The sequence below is a fragment of the Neoarius graeffei genome, chromosome 18 (genome assembly GCF_027579695.1).
Source record: "Neoarius graeffei isolate fNeoGra1 chromosome 18, fNeoGra1.pri, whole genome shotgun sequence".
NCBI lineage: Eukaryota > Metazoa > Chordata > Actinopteri > Siluriformes > Ariidae > Neoarius > Neoarius graeffei.
This window is the reverse complement of record NC_083586.1, coordinates 59,614,497-59,633,222: the sequence shown is the minus strand read 5'-3', so window position 1 is coordinate 59,633,222 and position 18,726 is coordinate 59,614,497. Positions and strand designations below refer to the sequence as shown.

General features: G+C 41.1%; 1 protein-coding gene across 8 annotated transcripts in view; it reads left to right on the top strand.

Annotated features, from left to right (window-relative positions):
* The first annotated feature begins 4,793 nt into the window (after positions 1–4,793).
* The window catches only part of LOC132866365 (interferon-induced protein 44-like), an 86,229-nt gene continuing 72,296 nt past the window's right edge, over positions 4,794–18,726 (top strand). For 7 of the 8 annotated variants that reach the window (XM_060899107.1, XM_060899105.1, XM_060899111.1 and 4 more), the window contains exons 1-3: positions 6,208–6,337; positions 14,132–14,180; positions 15,347–15,401. In XM_060899107.1, coding sequence (XP_060755090.1) covers positions 14,147–14,180; positions 15,347–15,401 — 89 coding nt within the window. In that variant the 5' untranslated portion in view covers positions 6,208–6,337; positions 14,132–14,146. Of the gene's footprint in view, positions 5,281–6,207; positions 6,338–14,131; positions 14,181–15,346; positions 15,402–18,726 lie in introns of those variants that run through there. The other variant, XM_060899106.1, reaches the window with a different exon arrangement.

The following is an 18,726-nucleotide window of genomic DNA, read 5'->3' as shown; positions in this document are numbered from 1 at the left end:
AACATCATAAATAACTGTAAAATACATTGTTTTGTGGAAATGTATTGACGCACTGCGGCCTCAGACGGCAAGACACACACACACACACACACACACACACCAGAGAACCAAGAAATAAATCTACAAAAAATCTTCCTAACAATCACTTTTTATTGATGTGAAACCAAAAAATGCTCATGAAAATAAGGTTGCTCGCCTAATGTCAGCTCCTCAATAGCATTACAGTTGTACACGGCTCTGGTCAAAAACTGGGAATGGAAGACTGGTGAAAACTTACTAAATAACAAAACGCGTAACATATCGTTTGTGAAATCTCCATTTTTCAAGCTACTGTATTTGTTGTGGATTAGAGAGATTTGTGAAGACTTTAGGTGTTTTTTTTTCTGTGAGATTTGTTTTATTATTTGTCTACAAGTGCTTCTTCACAAAAGGAGGGGCGTTAGCTTGTTAGCTTGACCGCTTGCTAGCAATCCCCACCACCACCCAGCCAAGCTGGGCACTAGCAGCTAGTTAGCAACCTTTCTGCTTGTTACTTCCACTTGCTAACTCCTCTGCGAGATGGATCCAGTAAACAACTTTTTGGGAGATGAAAGGATTAACATCGTTGATCGCATCTTACAGGATTATTTCCAGTCTTTTTCGTACGAGGAGATATTGCGTGTGATGTTCAGCTGCTGTTAAAGCTGAACAGTCACTTCACGGAGTGAACATGCACGCGCACACAGCGTTATGGTTTATGTGCAGACTGCCTTTTTCTTCTTTTTCTTTGTAACCTCTACCCATTGTTTTATTATTATGTTACTTTGTAAAGATTTAATTAATTAATATTTAATTTATTATTGTTTTCACCTGTTCACGGCTAAAAGGTCACAGCTTCACAGTGCAGGAGAGCCAGCTGCTGTTAAAGCTGAACAGTCACTTCACGGAGTGAACATGCACGCGCGCGCACACACACACAGTGTTATGGTTTATGTGCAGACTGCCTTGAGCTTCTTATTGTTAATACACAGAACTACACACACACAGTTTATGTGTGAAATATATATGAAATCTCTGCCTGTTATGACATCCTGATCAATAAACAAAAGTTACTCAGCAGTTACTCAGTACTTGAGTAGTTTTTTCACTTACTCTTACTCAAGTAATTAATTGGACGACTACTTTTTACTTTTACTTGAGTAACAGTCAAGTTTCAAGTCAAGTTTATTTGTATAGCGCTTTTAACAATAAACATTGTCGCAAAGCGGCTTTACAGAATTTTAACGACTTAAAACATGAGCTAATTTTATCCCTAATCTATCCCCAATGAGCACGCCTGTGGCGACAGTGGAAAGGAAAAACTCCCTCAGACGACATGAGGAAGAAACCTCGAGAGGAACCAGACTCAAAAGGGAACCCATCCTCATTTGGGCAACAACAGACAGCCTGACTATAACATTAACAGTTTTAACATGAGGACAGTTTTGTTGATGTTATAGCTCTTCACTGATGGAAACTTGAGTGCAAAACTGTTCATGATAACTGCAGTCCTAAAGTTAGCAAGTCAACTGTAGTCCTCAGCCATAAAAGCATTACTGTAAGAGTCCAGAGCGTCCTCCAGGTATAACCCTCAACTATCCTCATGGGGCCGTCCTTCACAGGAGCGGTGCGATAAAACTCCGACCAGACACAGGGCACCAGGATGGACCAAACAGGTCCGAGTGGCAGAAGAGGCCAGCATCTCAATCCCAGGACCAACATGTAACTCAGAAGGACAGATTGGGGGGGGGGGAAGAGAGAGAGAAAGAAAACACATGTTAGGTATGCCCTAAAAATGACAAGTATTAAGTCTGTGTGGTAGGCTCACAGAGACGAGAGTCTTGACATCAGGCATAACACACAACAATGGCATGTTAATATGGTAAAAATATATCAGTAATATTATTCTAAAGTAACAATACTCTTACTTGAGTAAAATTTTTGGCTACTCTACCCACCTCTGTCCTCTTCCCATCTTTACTTCTGAGAGCCGCTGCCACTCCAAGATGCTCTTTTTATACCCAGTCATGTTAATGACCTATCGCCAATTGACCTAATGAGTTGCAATTTGGTCCTCCAGCTGTTCCTTTTTTGTACCTTTAACTTTTCCAGCCTCTTATTGCCCCTGTCCCAACTTTTTTGAGATGTGTTGCTGTCATGAAATTTCAAATGAGCCAATATTTGGCATGAAATTTCAAAATGTCTCACTTTCGACATTTGATATGTTGTCTATGTTCTATTGTGAATACAATATCAGTTTTTGAGATTTGTAAATTATTGCATTTCGTTTTTATTTACAATTTGTACTTTGTCCCAAATTTTTTGGAATCGGGGTTGTAATAGGAGCCGTCATTTTTGTTTTGGGGTGGTTCCCTTGTACCAGAACAGAGTTTAAAATTACTGGTGTAAGTCTAAGAATTATCAGTATATTCCAGAAGACACTCAGTGCTTGTGTGGTTTCTACACAATAAAGGTGCTTTAAGGTAACTTCTTTTGTGTAAGTGTATTTTTGGCTAATTTTGAGGTTCAGACTTTCACTGCATATTAAATTGGTGACCTGGACATGATTTTGGTTGGATATATTGATAGCCGTCCTGGGTTTTGGGAGCTTTTGCAAGTTTTTGCATGGAACATGGATGGTCATTTCAAAGTAAGTTGTTGGTGCTTTTTTTAATTATCAACCCCATTTCCAGAAAAGTTGAGGTATTTTCCAAAATGCAATAAAAACAAATATTTGTGATTTGTTAATTCATGTGAATCTTTATTTAACTGACAAAAGTAGAAAAAATATTTTTAATAGATTTATTGATCAACTTAATTGTGTTTTGTAAATATAAATGAAGTTAGAATTTGGACTATTACATCCTGGACTATTACAGCAGGTTCAGCTTGAGAGTCTCCTCTAACCAAGTAACATCAGACTGGCACTGGCTGGAAGTCGGGATAATCAGTGGGTGTACCATCTCAGTGACCCTGTTCACACCGGCAATGAATATGCAGAAAGGGAATGTCAGGGCCCTCTCAGCAAGTCAGGAGTAAGGCAGCCTCCCATAAGAGCCTTCATGGAGGATCTCACAGTGACAACAACAACAACTGTGCCAGGTGGATCCTCCAGGGATTGGAGAAACTCATGCCATGGGTGCACATGAGTTTCAAACCTGCAAAGTCCAGGTCCTTGGTTCTGAAAAGAGGGAAGGTCACAGACAAGTTCCACTTCAGGCTGGGAGAAGTACAGATTCCATGAGTCACAGAAAAACCAGTGAAGAACCTTGAGAAGGTATTCAACTGCAGCCTGAAGGACATAGACTCCATCAAAACAACCAGTGCTGACCTGGAGGGCTTGTTAAAGGTCCCATGACATGAAATTTTCACTTTCTGAGGTTTTTTAACGTTAAAATGAGTTCCTCGGACCTTCTTAAGTCACCCCAGTGGCTAGAAATTTCATAATGTGTAAACCAAACTATGCCCAACATTTGAGAATGGCGCGTCAAAACAGCGCGTTGATAGGCTCTTCCCTTTACTACGTCAGCAAGGGAGATGATCCCCACGCCCCCCCCCCTGGATTCCCACCCACTGTATGGATTGCCCCACCCAGTTGTAGTGAGGAGACCATAGAAGATACAACAACATGGCATCACCTAAGCGAGCGAAACATGGAAATTGCGCTCCAACACGTGAACAGGTCCTTTTGTCACAGGAGGTTCACTGCCTTTTTGGATGAAGTGGACGCCGCGTATGGGGATTTACAAATGCATGCTGAGATCAGATGGATGAGTCAAGGGAAGTGTCTGGAGCGTTTTTTTGCGCTGCGCTCTGAACTACCAGTGTTCTTGGAGAACAGTATTAGTGGTGATACAAGCACCTACTGCAGAAAACTCAAAGACACAGTTTATTTGCGACATGGCCTTTCTGACAGACATCACCTTGCATCTCAAACACCTTAACACACACTTGCAGGGGAGAGACCAAACTGTTTGCGATCTGTATGCGCACATAACCGCATTCCAGCGTAAACTTGACCTGTTCATAGAAGGATTTTCTTCCCATCGTCCAAATTTGGCACACTTTCCCGCTTGTGAGGAGATGCAAAAAGATAACCCCAGGTGCGAGAAACTACTTCAGAAGTATAGGGCCGACATCGAAAAATTGCAGGAGCAGTTTAACGATTGTTTCCAAGATTTTCATGTGATGAAACCACGAATTGCGCTATTCACGGACCCCGTCTCTGCTGCTGTCAGCGAGCAACCATCAGAACTGCAGCTCGAACTCTGCGAGTTGCAGTCAGATCCATATTTTCAAGCAAAGCGCAATGAGAGGGGAATTTCATTTTGGAGACTGCTACCAGAGGCACGTTTTCCACTCCTCAGAGATTTTGCTCTGTCAATGGCCAGCATGTTTGGGAGCACTTACATTTGTGAGAGCAGCTTTTCAACAATGAAGCACATTAAGTCAAAAGAGAAGAACAGACTCACGGATGATGCTCTTTTTCATTTGATGCGGATTGGATGCACAAAGATTGACATTGATATCCAGTCTGTTGTGCGCCAGCAGGCAAAACCACAAGTATCTCATTAAGTTGCACTTAATGTTGGGCCACTGTTTTTTAAGTTTTGTGCCTCATTGAATGTGAGCCCTTTACACTTTGTTTCTTTTAAAACAAACTTGTGTTAGCATTATGTTAAAAATGCATTTCAGTGTGGAAAATATTAAATCTATGTTGGTTCAATAAACATACAGACTAGGGGTCGACCGATAATCGGCCTGGCCGATATATCGGGCCGATATTCTGCATTTTTAGGATTATCGGTATCGGCCATAATTTCCACCGATATGCCGATAACATGCCTTTTTGCAGCCATTTCGTTCCTAACGCGACTGTCCCTGCACGTCCAAGAACACGGTCCCGCCCACCACAACATCTGATTTGTTTGGCACAAGCGATATAGCCAATCAACACGCGTAGCTAACTGCTGTGAACTGTTTCAAGCCGCCCCCTCACTCCGACTTCCGTTCTCTGAACAGACTCTTAAAGGAGCAGCCGCTCCTTTTAACATGCAGAGCAACTGTGCTTCCTTCACTACAATATAATCCTCCTAAATTGGGAATATTAGGCTTGGGCATTAAAAGCATTAGAATGTAGATGGTTACTTGTTGTTACATAACAGGGAGTGATAGCCGACTTTATGTTTGATTTTACTTTTTAAAAAATGCTGCAGGCAGCTCCCTACACTTGATTTGTTATTTAAAAACTACTTGAAGTTGGTAAGTCTTACTTAGTTCTTAGTGTAAAATAATCCAGAGTGTATTTTCATTTATTTTCCACTGAAAATGGTGAGCTGTAATATAGTAGAGAGTGATTTTTTTATTATTGGTGAATATTTATTTTATTATTTTATTTCTCATTTTATTCTAACTAATGTTTGACTTTATTGTACAAATGCTGCTGGCATCTCCCTGCACAAAATTTCATGTTCAATTTTACAATTAAACATACATTTCATGGATATGAAGGTCTGTGTCAGTGTGTGCTATGTTTAATTTTATGTGAATTATAATGTTTACATTTATCGGTAGGGCGGCACGGTGGTGTAGTGGTTAGCGCTGTCGCCTCACAGCAAGAAGGTCCTGGGTTCGAGCCCCGGGGCCGGCGAGGGCCTTTCTGTGCGGAGTTTGCATGTTCTCCCCGTGTCCGCGTGGGTTTCCTCCGGGTGCTCCGGTTTCCCCCACAGTCCAAAGACATGCAGGTTAGGTTAACTGGTGACTCTAAATTGACCGTAGGTGTGAATGTGAGTGTGAATGGTTGTCTGTGTCTATGTGTCAGCCCTGTGATGACCTGGCGACTTGTCCAGGGTGTACCCCGCCTTTCGCCCGTAGTCAGCTGGGATAGGCTCCAGCTTGCCTGCGACCCTGTAGAAGGATAAAGCGGCTAGAGATAATGTGATGTGATGTGACATTTATCGGTTGCACGTATCAGTTATCGGCATCCCAATTCCATAATAATCGGTATCGGTATCGGCCCTGAAAAAAACATATCGGTTGATCCCTAATACAGACATTAGAATATACAAATATTTTGTTCTTATTTAAAATTCTTTTGTAATTTCTCTCATATCTGATTAGTTGAAGTGCGCGGTCATGTGGCCCTCTGATGGTGGTGATGAAAAATTGTGGCCGTCTTTATCATGCAAGTTGCCCATCTCTGATCTACACAGTGGTTGAACAGAACAAGGAAGTAAAACAAACAGAATCGTAAGCAAATAAATTCACTGATAAAACCAGAAACGCTGCACAGACTTACCTCTAATTCACTGTGGGAAAGGTAAGTCAGAGAACATAGTGTGTGTTTAAAAGATCTGATTTGAGTGTTGAGGACGCTGTCAAAAGTAAATACCCTCACTGTATCAGCATGTTTACAAGTCTCTCACTGGCAGTATGGCGTTATCGTGTTATTGTGTAACACTGACTTTGTTCAGGTTAATTTACACCACTGGGTTTTTCCACTGTTTTCCAGAAGTTTAGCAACCAGATCACACATAAGAAGAAGGGTGGACTGTGCTGTATGGGTTTATTTAATATATATTTGGAACAAAAGGTTAAAATGTTATACACTTTAAATATCTCTCAGGAATATCCTAACCCTATCTGGATCTATTTGGAAACCCATCAATAAGTTCAACATGAAGAGAGGTTGGATTAGGATGATGTTTTAATTAAAAATAAAACTTTATAACAATTTATCCATGCTAAAAGTTGTGATATTGTGAAGAATAGGCTTCCTTGGGTGTAGCCATTTGCACTGAAATCAGATATCGGCTTGTGACGTAGCTGACACGGTAGTACACTGTTTGTCTTTGTTACACAGAGCCATCAAATAAAGGCTGCTAATACTAAAATACATAAATAAAAATAAAATTAAATTCCTGGCTGCTGGAGCGCAGCTGTTCACTGCTCTGGGTACATGTGTGCTCACTGCTCACATGTGTGTGTGTGTGTGTGTGTGTGTGTGTGCAGGGCCGTTGACAGCTTTGGCTGGGCCCGGGACAAAATAATCTGAGTGCCCCCCCCCAAAAAAAAAAAAATCTGAGTGCCCCCCCCCACACACACACATACGCGCGCACGCACATCGCCACACAGCAACCACCCACACCCAACCCCTCTTTTCACAGTCTCCATTCACTCCAACCCTTAAATAACAGGTATTCCAAGCCCATTATAACAGTCAACCATTTTATTTCAACATTTCAACATATTTTACAGTTTGAACATTTCCTTAGTCTGCAACTATTCAGGTGCGAAATGCAATGTGCCGGACTTTTGCTGTGGCAAAGTCGTCAATAAGGTCATTGAAGTCCAGCTTCTTTGCAAGTTCGCGCTCTATAGAGAGCATAGCCAGCCCATTGAGCCTCTCCTGTGACATGTTTGAGCGCAGGTAGTTGATAAACCAAAATGATTGTTTACGGGATGGAACTGGGCCTCAATGAGAACGGAGTTATGGCTTTCCCAAAATCTGAACATAGAAGCATCACCACTAGTCACACACGGACTGGCCACTGGGAGTAGCGGGAGTTTTCCCGGTGGGCCGGTGGAGAAAAAAAAAAAACAGTTGCGCGCTGGCCTTTAATATAATAAGCAATGTTAACAGTTTCTTTAAGAAACTGTTAACATTGCTTATCATATTAAAGGCCAGCGCGCAACTTTTTTTTTTTTTTTCTCCGCCGGCCCACGCTGAACCACCGGCCCACCGGGAAAACTCCCGCTACTCCCAATGGCCAGTCCGTGTGTGCCACTAGTGATGTGTACAGTGAGTTTTTCAGTGTATTTTTTTTTGTCTTGTTTTTCATAAACGTCCTTTCCGTACTCGATTTAGAATGTTACAAAAAAAATTGACACCCTCCCAACCACGTAACATTAGCCTATCTGACCTGGGGGCTGACACGTTTATTACAGATAAACCAAAAGGATTACAACGTTCCCTGGATATAGAACTGGACCGAGAAGATTTCAAAATCTTAACGTGTAAGCAACAACAATAAAACAGAGGTTGTTTTATTCATTTAGGGCTTATTAGGCTACTTTCATTAATTGCGCTTTTCATACAGGCCTATCATTTTTCACTTGAGCAAGGGAATTGTTTGAAGAGTATCCAGTCTAAGCGAAAGTTTAATGTTTTGCAACAGACTAACCTCAAAACACCCCATTTATAGCCCATTCGTTACATTAAACTCTATCTAGCTGGCAATTTCACATGCCGTCGTATCTACATGGGATGATTTCCAACAAAATAAGGTTTAATTAACAAGAGGCAGCGTTCCACGGGCTTTCAGCTAACCGGAGTCCAGCTCAGCGCAGCTCAGCAAGCGTGCCTAAAACATTCGGATATGATTGCGGGCCAATGTGCTATTCTTTGCTTCATTGAGATATATGCAACACAGTGTTATTAAACCGATATGTTTATGAAATAATTCAATGCCCTGTGCATTTCAGTGTTCACTCAGTGTACCCTGCTATCCCCTACTTTATAATTATGAATGGCGCGTCGCGCGTGCTGGGGTTACATTACGGGGCTGGAAAAAAGTTATCTGTGTCTTACCTGGCTCAGCTGCCCCACTGCCTTCACCACCTGCTGCATCATCTGAATTTTTTCTAAAATATCTATGCAGTGAGCCCCTGAGGCTCTTGGCTTCTTCATCTCTTTTTCTCTTTTCTTTTCTTTGCTCCTGACTTGTGCATGTTGGCAAACGGGCTCGCACGCTTATTGTCGAAGCGTTATGATGGAATAGTGCCGTGTTATTTGGCGCCTTAATCAAAGACCAAACCATTTCTGCATTAGGGGTGGTAGGTGGGTTCTTGAATCTATTTTCGAAGACAATAAAGGCAAAAGAACCAGAAATCATTCATTGAATGCAAATATAGCACATTTTTCTCCCCCAAATCAACACATTTTGAAATGAAACAATAATTAATGGCATCTTCATGAGGGACCAGTTCTGGGCCCCCCCTCATGCCTGGGCCCGGGACAAAATACCCGGTTGTCCCCCCCTGTCGACGGCCCTGTGTGTGTGTGTGTGTGTGTATATTAACTGCTTCAAATGGATTAAGTGCAGAGTACTCAGGAGCGAGTACTCACTCAATTACTGTGGCCTATTTTTTGGGCACATGCGCCCACACTTTCTTGCTCTTTGTTGATTGTTATTAGCCCAGTGCGTCCAGTGTAGTGATGGCAAAGGTTTCCAAGTCCGATTGCAAGCAATTAACTGGGGTCAGGGGGTATTCCAGATATCAGGTTTAATGAAAACTTTGAGTTTGGTAACCCTGAGATGAGGGAAACTCTGGGTTTTCCATTCCAAAAAGGCTATATTTATCAGGCTGAAATGACTCAAATCTGATTTTGTGCATTGATGTGATATGGATCTGGTGTTCTTAGGGCTGTGTGGACACATAAATCCAAATCAGACTTGAGTCTCTGAGGTAACTAAAACTCTGGGTCAGTTACCACAGTAACAGACTCTGTGACAGAACCTGCTGGTTGGCAGGTTTTCTTTAACAAACCCTGAGCTTCTCAATATCCCTTCCCTCCTGCTGAACCTGAAGCTTCCATTGGAATATCAAATGAAGTGTCCTTTTCTTCATTAACCCAACTGATGTTGTCACAAGCCAAATGGCAGTAGGTGTTGGCTAGACCCAAAAGCAGACTCATGTGAACCGAATTGAAGAAGATTGGTCTTAAATCTTGAACGTGAAGGACTGGAGGAGGGGAGCAGCCGACAGGAGAAAAACTGAAATGGGGAATTTGGTGAAAAAAAACGGAGGCTAATGACAAACTGAAAGAGATGACGTGTCAGATGAACATGAAGGCAGAAGAAAAGTAACAAAGTTCTGAACACAACCCTGTAGTGGGAAAATATTATAATAAAACAGGCATGCTCAGGAATACTTTGGAAAACCGTCATCACTTAACACAGTCTGCCACTGCATCCAGAAATGCAACCTGAAATTGTATTACGCAAAAAGGAAGTAATTCATCAACTCTTTTCAGAAATGCCACTGATTTCTCTGGGCCTGTACTCATCTCAGATGGACCGAAAGACAGTGGAAGTATGTGCTGTGGTCAGACGAGTCCACATTTCAGCTTGTTTTCAGGAAAACTGGATGTTGAGTTCTCCATGACAAAGGTGAACACAACCATCCAGTTTGTTATCAGAGAAAGGTACAAAAACCAGCATCTGTGATGGTATAGGGGGCATCAGTGCCCACAGCATTGGTGAGTTGCATGTTTGTGAAGGTATCATTGATATATTGGAGCATATATTGGGATTTTAGAGAGACATATCAAGGTGGTGTCTCTTCCCGGGAAGTCCATGCTTATTTCAGCAGGATAATGCCAGGCCTCATTCTGTATGGGCTACAACAGCATGGCTTCATAGACACAGAGTGTGTGTGCTTGACTGGCCTTCTGCCAGTCCAGATCTGTCTCCTACTGAGAATGTATGGCGCATCATGAAGAGAAGAATCAGATAATGGTGACCACAGACTGTTGAGCAGCTGAAGTCTTGTATCAAGCAAGAATGGACAAAAATTCCAATAGCAAAACTGCAACTATTATTATCCTCAGATCCCATACGGTATGATTACAAAGTGTTATTAAAAGAAAAGGCGATGTAATACAATGGTAATAATGCCTCTGTCCCAGCTTTTTTGAGTGAGTTACAGGCATCAAATTCTAAGTTTGTTTATATTTACAAAACGCAATTAAGTTAGTCAGTAAAACTCTTGAAAATCTTTTCTTTGTAGTTATTAGGAAATAAAAGTCCCACAAAAAAAGTGGAATTATGAAATAAAAGTCCCCTGAAATGAATGAAGTTACACCCCAAGTTACATCCCATGGCATTCTTTTCCAAGAAAGTCACCCCCACAGAATGCAGCTATGACACAGGCAACCGGGAGCTATTGGCAGTTCAGTTGGTGCTGGAGGAGTGGCAATACTGGCTGGAGGAGTGGCAATACTGGCTGGAGGGAGCAACCTACCGTACCATTCATCATTTACACTGACCATAAAAATATGGAATATCACAAGACAAACAAAACATTGAATCCTTGTCTAGCTTGCTGGGCCCTGTTCTTCACTCACTTTCAGTTCAGCATAACTTACAGACTAGGTTCCAAGAACCTCAAAGCTGATTCTGTCTTGCCTTTACCCCTTTTCAGCTCCAGCCCAGGAGGCAAAACCTATTGTCCCACCCACCTGCTTTCTCAATGCATTTACCTGGGACACAAACAAAGAATTCCCCAAGACCCTTCTTTACCATACTCCTGACAGATGCCCCACCAACCTTACAGTGGTGCTTGAAAGTTTGTGAACCCTTTAGAATTTTCTATATTTCTGCATAAATATGACCTAAAATATCATCAGATTTTCACACAAGTCCTAAAAGTAGATAAAGAGAACCCAGTTAAAAAAATGAGACAAAAATATTATACTTGGTCATTTATTTATTGAGGGGAAATGATCCAATATTACATATCTGTGTGTGGCAAAAGTATATGAACCTTGGCTTTCAGTATCTGGTGTGACCCCTTGTGCAGCAATAACTGCAACTAAATGTTTCCGGTAACTGTTGATCAGTTCTGCACACCGGCTCGGAGGAATTTTAGCCCGTTCCTCTGTACAGAACAGCTTCAACTCTGGGACATATTTACTGACATCAATCAATTCATCTACTCATGCTCCATGTGTGTACAGAGAGACTTTTATGGCTGAGGACTACAGTTGACTTGCTAACTTTAGGACTGCAGTTGTCATGAACAGTTTTGCACTCAAGTTTCCATCAATGAAGAGTTTATAACATCAGCTAAACTGTCTTCATGTTAAAACTGTTAATGTTATAGTCATGTTGTCTGTTGTTGCCCAAATGAGGATGGGTTCCCTTATGAGTCTGGTTCCCCTTGAGGTTTCTTCCTCATGTCGTCTGAGGGAGTTTTTCCTTGCCACCATTGCCACAGGCTTGCTCACTGGGGATAGATTAGGGATAAAATTAGCTCATGTTTAAAGTCATTCAAATTCTGTCAAGCTGCTTTGCGACAATGTTTATTGTTAAAAGCGCTATACAAATAAACTTGGCTTGACTAAAGTACCCAGGGCACTCCCAGTTGGCAAACTCCTGCCATTGTCCACACCATGCATATTGCTATTAATTTCATCACTGATCTTCCCAAGTCCCAGCACAAGACTGTGTGATCATCAACCATTTCTGGAAAGCATTAAGACTTATCCCTCTGCCTCCCCACAGTACTGCAAACAGCTGAACTCATCTTCACGCATGTATTTCGATACTTTGGCATCCCCGAGAACATAGTGATCATGTCACAAGTGTGGGCCAGGTTTATGGACAAATTGGGGGTTTTGTAAACTTAACCTCTGGCTATCACACACAGTCCAATGGCCAGGTGAAAAGTGTCAACCAGGAAATTTGGGTTCTTCCTTCAGGTGTACTACACCAAGAATCAGAGGGACTGGGTGCAGTTCCTGCCATTGGCTGAGTACGCACCAAACTCATTACATCACTCCGCTACTTAACTCACACACTTCCGGTGCATACTCAGCTATCATCCTCCCCTCTTCCCTCGGTACAACTCTCCCACTGACATGTCTGCAACTGATGCATGTTTCATGTGCAGTGAACAGGTGTGGAAGAGTGTCCACCAGGACCTAGAGCAATCAGTGCAGCAATGCAAGCACTTCACTGACCGCCATAGAGGAGAAAACCCTGTATATAACCCAGGTAACAAAGTATGGCTGTCCACCAAGGACATCAGAAACCCACAAGCAAGCAGGAAAATCAGCACCGAGTATATCGCCGCCTTCAAGGTCATACAAATGGTTAATGCAGTTTCATATGAGCTGGACCTGCCCAGACACAGCAGACTGTTGCCCGCTTTCCATGTTTCCTGCCTCAAGCCCACCATTCCAGGTTCCCTAGCCACCACCAGTGTGAAACAAATGCTTGATGTTCTCACACCTGATCTTACCAATCCTTCTGATTATTGTGCTGATATTCTGGTTTTGACTGAGTTTGTATTTTTGGACTTTGCCTGTTAATCTTACCTTTAATATCCTGTTTGTGCATTGCCTGACCATTGTCTGTTTTATGACTCTCCTTTGATTCCTGAATTGGATTTGTTTGCCAGCTTTGCTGAAATAAATTCTACTGTGTTTACATCCACCTGTTGCCTGCCTATCTGGCAGCAATAATGACCAGCTCACTGAACTTTATCCCTTCATATAATATTCTTTGTAGTTGTCTAATTGTACTTGTATATTTAAACACAAAAGTATGTATTCATAAAGTTCCATAAAAATAAATAATCTGAGATGTTAATGCTGGGGGAAAATTACACCTCATGGAAAGTTTAGCCTAAAAAAGACATTGGCATTTGTTGGGAAGAGTTCATGCAACAAGTACCGGTACCAATCATAATATAGGTGAAAGCGCTTCCTAAAGTTCTCATAGCCTTGTGAACTGTCATGCATTATGATGTTAAGATGAGTATATCCATTAGTAGTGTGTACTAATTCATCATTGTTTTAAACATTAGACATTCAGTTTTTAGAAAGATCATTCACCTAAACCTTTTTTTAAATTACTTGATTGATCCCAGTTTACCAAAAATATCCTGTCCCTAGTACCTGTAAATGGACACAGAAGAAAAAAATGCTTCCAGTAAAAGAAAAAAAAAATTTTTTAGATTTTCTGCTGCACTTTTACATTGCACTTCCATATACTCTGGAACATTTGCAAACTCTTTACACCTTTAATCAAGTTGCCTCACATGATATCATTTCACTTATTGATTTTCACAATCCTCGTTTTTAAATGATGTCATTCCCCTGAAAGTCACATCACAGACAGAGCATTTGATTAATTTAATCCTTTACTTTTTGAAATATATACACATAGATACTGAGGTTCAAGTGTAAGCATTCAACCGTAACTTTACCCTTTTTCCCACTTTACCAAAATTCACCATCTTTTCCATCTCCGTAAGTCTTTTAGAAGTACAGCTATGAGAATAGGCCTAAAACTTTTAATTATTGTACCATCTGTATCTCTTACAGAAAAGTAATTGCATCATGGGTGGACGGAATTCAACTCCACAAGATCAAAGTAAGTTTTCCCATCTTTTTTATGAATTAAGATGTTAAACTAAATTACCTTTATACAGTACTTAATGGTTTGTATTTAATGCTAACTTGTGTAATTAGCAGGTCCTGGTAGACAATCAACTATTAATTAATGGCTGTTCATACTTAGGTATGATAGACCTATAACAGGATCAATACAGAAATGAAATAGCAATTCAAGAAAAATGATCTAATTCTCATTATCTCTAGCCACTTTATCCTGTTCTACAGGGTTCAAGAAAAATGATATAAAAGTAAATAAAATCAACTGCCAACCTTAGGGATAAGAGATAAGCTCCTGAGTCATGACAACCCTCACCTGGATAAAGCATTTAGTGAAGATACTAACCATATTTCCAGAAAGGTTGGGATAATTTCCAAAATGCAATAAAAATAAAAATCTGTGATTTGTTCATTCATGTGAACCTTTATTTAACTGACAAAAGTACAAAGAAAAGATTTTCAATAGTTTTACTGACCAACTTATTTGTATTTTTTAAATATTAACTAAGTTAGAATTTGATGCCTGAAATACACTCAAAACAATTGTGACAGAGGCAAAATAAGACTGAAAAGTTTATAGAATATTCAAGTTACACCATCTTGAAAGATTCCACAATAAACATGTTAATTGGTGACATGATTGAGTATAAAAGGAGCAGCACCAAAGGCTCAGTCTGTGCAAGCAAGGATGGGTCTGGTTCTGGATATAAGGGTCAGTTTCTTGTATTGATATTTGGCATTTTGGGTCATGTGCATTAGTTGGTCACTAAGGTCTCAGGATGGTTGGATTTTCAAAAATGAAAACAAAACTGTTGGCAAAATATTGTTCCACTTCATCTGTAATTGGAAGTCACCACATTTGCAGGAGAAGGTGCTGTGTTTACCCGTGAGATTTGTTGTTTATTTCCTGCCAACTGAGTTACATGTTGGAATCGTATCTGAACAATTAACGCATCTCCTAAATTTGTGTCATATGGATATTTATTTTGAAATGTCCACTCAAATAAAGGTGTGTGTGTGTGTGTGTGTGTGTGAAAATTCACCATTATGAACCTAGTTAACTTAATTTTCACAGATGAAAGTTCAATCTTGTAGTGTGCACCTCTAATAAATATACTGACTACATTGATCTGTTTTCTCTTACAGCTGTTCAACAACCTGATATAACTTTTGAAAATCCATGGAGGCCAGTGAATTGGAGGTCAGGATCAATGTATTCATGCTTATACATTAATAGGTTGTATATGGGACTTCCTTCTGCTCATTTGGATTATTAATGCATTAGATTGGACTTTTTGGCTCCCTTACTATCCTTTTTGGTTTATTATAAAAAAAAGCAGGCTCTCACTCTCTCTCTCTTCCCTGATTGGTTTATTATAGCATTAGCTTAGACTGTCTCATGTCGCTTTCCTTGACATTGGCAGCACTGGTGGCTGTCGTGACGCCTCAGTTCCGTTTGTGAAATTTGGGAGTTGCACTATTTAACTGCTCGCAGGCTGATGTGGGTGCAATCAGTTAATTATTGATATTAAGTGATCAATCTCGTTAAATCAGTCTCATTAAATTTTGAAGGTCAATAATTAAAATGAATCAATCCCATTGAATCATTTAATTTGACTCGTTTGAATTGAATCATACCATAGAATCACTCTCATTTGAAGTGAATCGTTCAGTGAATCGTTCAATGAATCATTTAGTGAATCATTTAGGGAATTGTTCAATGAATCATTTAGGGAATCATTTAGTGAATCATACCATTAATCCTGGTGCTTAATAATAAATTACCAAACAGCTAAATTATGGTACATTTCCAAATTATTAAGATCACTTACCATATTATATAACATTTGCACCCTTTTTGAATTCGAGAAAATTGGGGACTTCAGATGTTGTTCACACAAATAAACACAGTTTGTTTAATAAATGAATTTATTATACAAAGATAAAAAGATAAATCAATATATACAAGCAGTGAAGTGTGTGTGTGTGTGTGAGAGAGAGAGAGAGAGGGAGTGTGAAGGACTTGACCATGTGTTTAGCCTCGTGTAGCTAACTACACGTGGTGGAGGCCTAGCTTGTTGGTAGCTAAACAAAAGAATGTTATCTAAACAGAACAAAGGATTAGCTCTGTGTTTAGCCTCGTGTAGCTAACTACACGTGGTGGAGGCCTAGATTAGCCTTGTGTTGCTAGTATGTGTTTGTGAAAGGCCCTATAGCCTAGCTAAAGTGTGTTTGTTAGGCCTGATGGCTTGCTGAGCACATGGTAGGCCTTGATTAGCTTTGTGTTGCTAAGCAGACAAAAGCGAAGCTGTAGCTAACCCACTAGCTCATAACCATACTGAATCCACTGAAATCTTAATGACATCAAGATGTATAATAATGAGAACTATATGTTAGTAGTAAAGAATAAAAGAGAGAAGCATGCGCAGCCTATCTATTAAACAATTGAGAGAACATAGAACCAAAATAAATCAACACGCTGCGTGTTCAACAGTGTAACAATAAACCTGGGTTTAAATTCACACTATTTCAAATAAAAGCAAATTCCTAAGACTATCCTAATTATGCCCAAATGCCAAAATCTTACTTAATCCTGCCTTTAGCAAGATATGAAGAACTATTCGCCGGTGTAGTCTCGGGCCTCGCCGTGGGAGCACGTGAGCCGCTCGTGATGGAGGCGGAGAAACTTTCGGGTCGAACGGAGCACTTGGGTGGTTCCCGTGAAAAGCAGAGGGTTCTTGGTCCGAACCTCAGCGTTCGTGAGGAAAAGTCTCTGATCAGAATAAGATGCACAACGCTTTTGAGTTAAAAAGGATTCAATCGCTTCTTAACTTCTGACTGCCTGGGCTGCAGTCGTGACGTCACTTCTAATGCAAGTAAACCGGTTGTAACTCAGGCTGAGTTTAGAGATCGCGCGACTCTAGAGTTTACCTTTGCCAAGGGTAAGAAGCAAAATCGCGCTGAGTGATGGATCTTGCAAGAAAGAAGACGTCTTTTTGGGGTGGAGAGCGCCTCTTTATACGTCCAGATCCATCGGGAGCCAGCCGTGAGAGACAAAGATGGAAGCGTTGTCCCATTGTTTTATGTTTCCTTGTATGATGACGTAGATGATCCCGCCCACGCGTGACGTAGGTCACACGGAAGTGGACTGGGAATTGTAGTTCTGACACAAGATGGCGGCATGATACCTACAGTCCCCCTTTTGGTCTCAGGGGTATGACGGAGTCGTAGCACTGAGAGCACCGTATCGTATCATCGCCGTGTCCATAGTCCTTGAGGTAGACTTGTCCTGTGCAGTCCATGGTGTCCTGCGGAGACTGTGTAAACTTGTGAGTTCCAGTAAGACAGTTGGAGTCAGAGGCATTTTGGGCATAATATAATCACTATGGGCATTTTGGGCATATAATCATTATCTAACTAACTAGATCAAAACCACATCAAAAAAATTAAACATTGAACATGAAACATGTAGTATTCAATTTCTTATGCATAAAAAAAAAACAAGAAAAGAGAAGAAATGAAGGAAGGAAAGAAGTATTAGTGTTTGGGTTGGCAAACCTAATCTTCTGGGAAGGTGATAGCAGTGGGGGGTCTGGCTAGAAAGCGTGCGCTACTGCGGCTAGCTGTCGGGGACACAGACCATCTTTATCTAGCTAGGTGTGTAGTGTTATGTATGGGTTGCCTGGGCAGACCCAGTGGATGTCTTTCGTGAAGGTGCACATCTCTAAGTTTTGTGGATTCACAAAAGTGAGGATAGCACTGCCAAGACTATACGCCAGGTGTATTTGCGATGACTACACACTAGTAATAATAGCGGATTTTAGTATTTTATCTACCATGTTATACTGAAGGGTTACTTCTTTGTGTTGGTGAAGTCTGACCGGGAATGTTAGTGTACGCTTATGGTTGAGTGATGCGTACAAGCTAAGTGGACAGGATGGGCCTAGCTGTCGTCCACCCCCTTTTGGAGTGAGGACTGTTCAAAAGGTTTGATTCGATTATCATGGAAATCGATATGAAAGCATTTGATTAGGCCTAGATATCCTAATGTGATACGCGACGGGGAACGGTTTTCCCACGATCGAAAGGTCTCGACCAGGGTGGTAGGAACTTCTCTGAGATTCGGGCGTAGTAGGCTTTGTGTCCTTCTACTCTCGAATCGAGATTCTTTTGGGCACCTGTAAAGATTGACTGTAGGTGGCGTTGTAGGTCGGCGACATGTTGATGTGCAGTGTATGCAATCGCGACGCTCATGGCCTCTGGTTTGTATAGGAGATGCGGGGGAAGAACCGACTCTCGCCCAGTCATCATCCCAAAGGGTGTGACTTCAGTGGCGCAATGAGGGGTGGACCGAATGGCCCTTAGCACCAAGGGAAGTTTCACATCACAAATTTTACCATGGTTTGTGATATACTTTCGCAGCATGCTCACAATGGTTTGAATGGCTCGTTCAGCCTGACCAGAGAATTGAGGGTGGTACGCGATATGGAATTTCGCCTTGACGCCTAACATGTTCCACAGCGCAG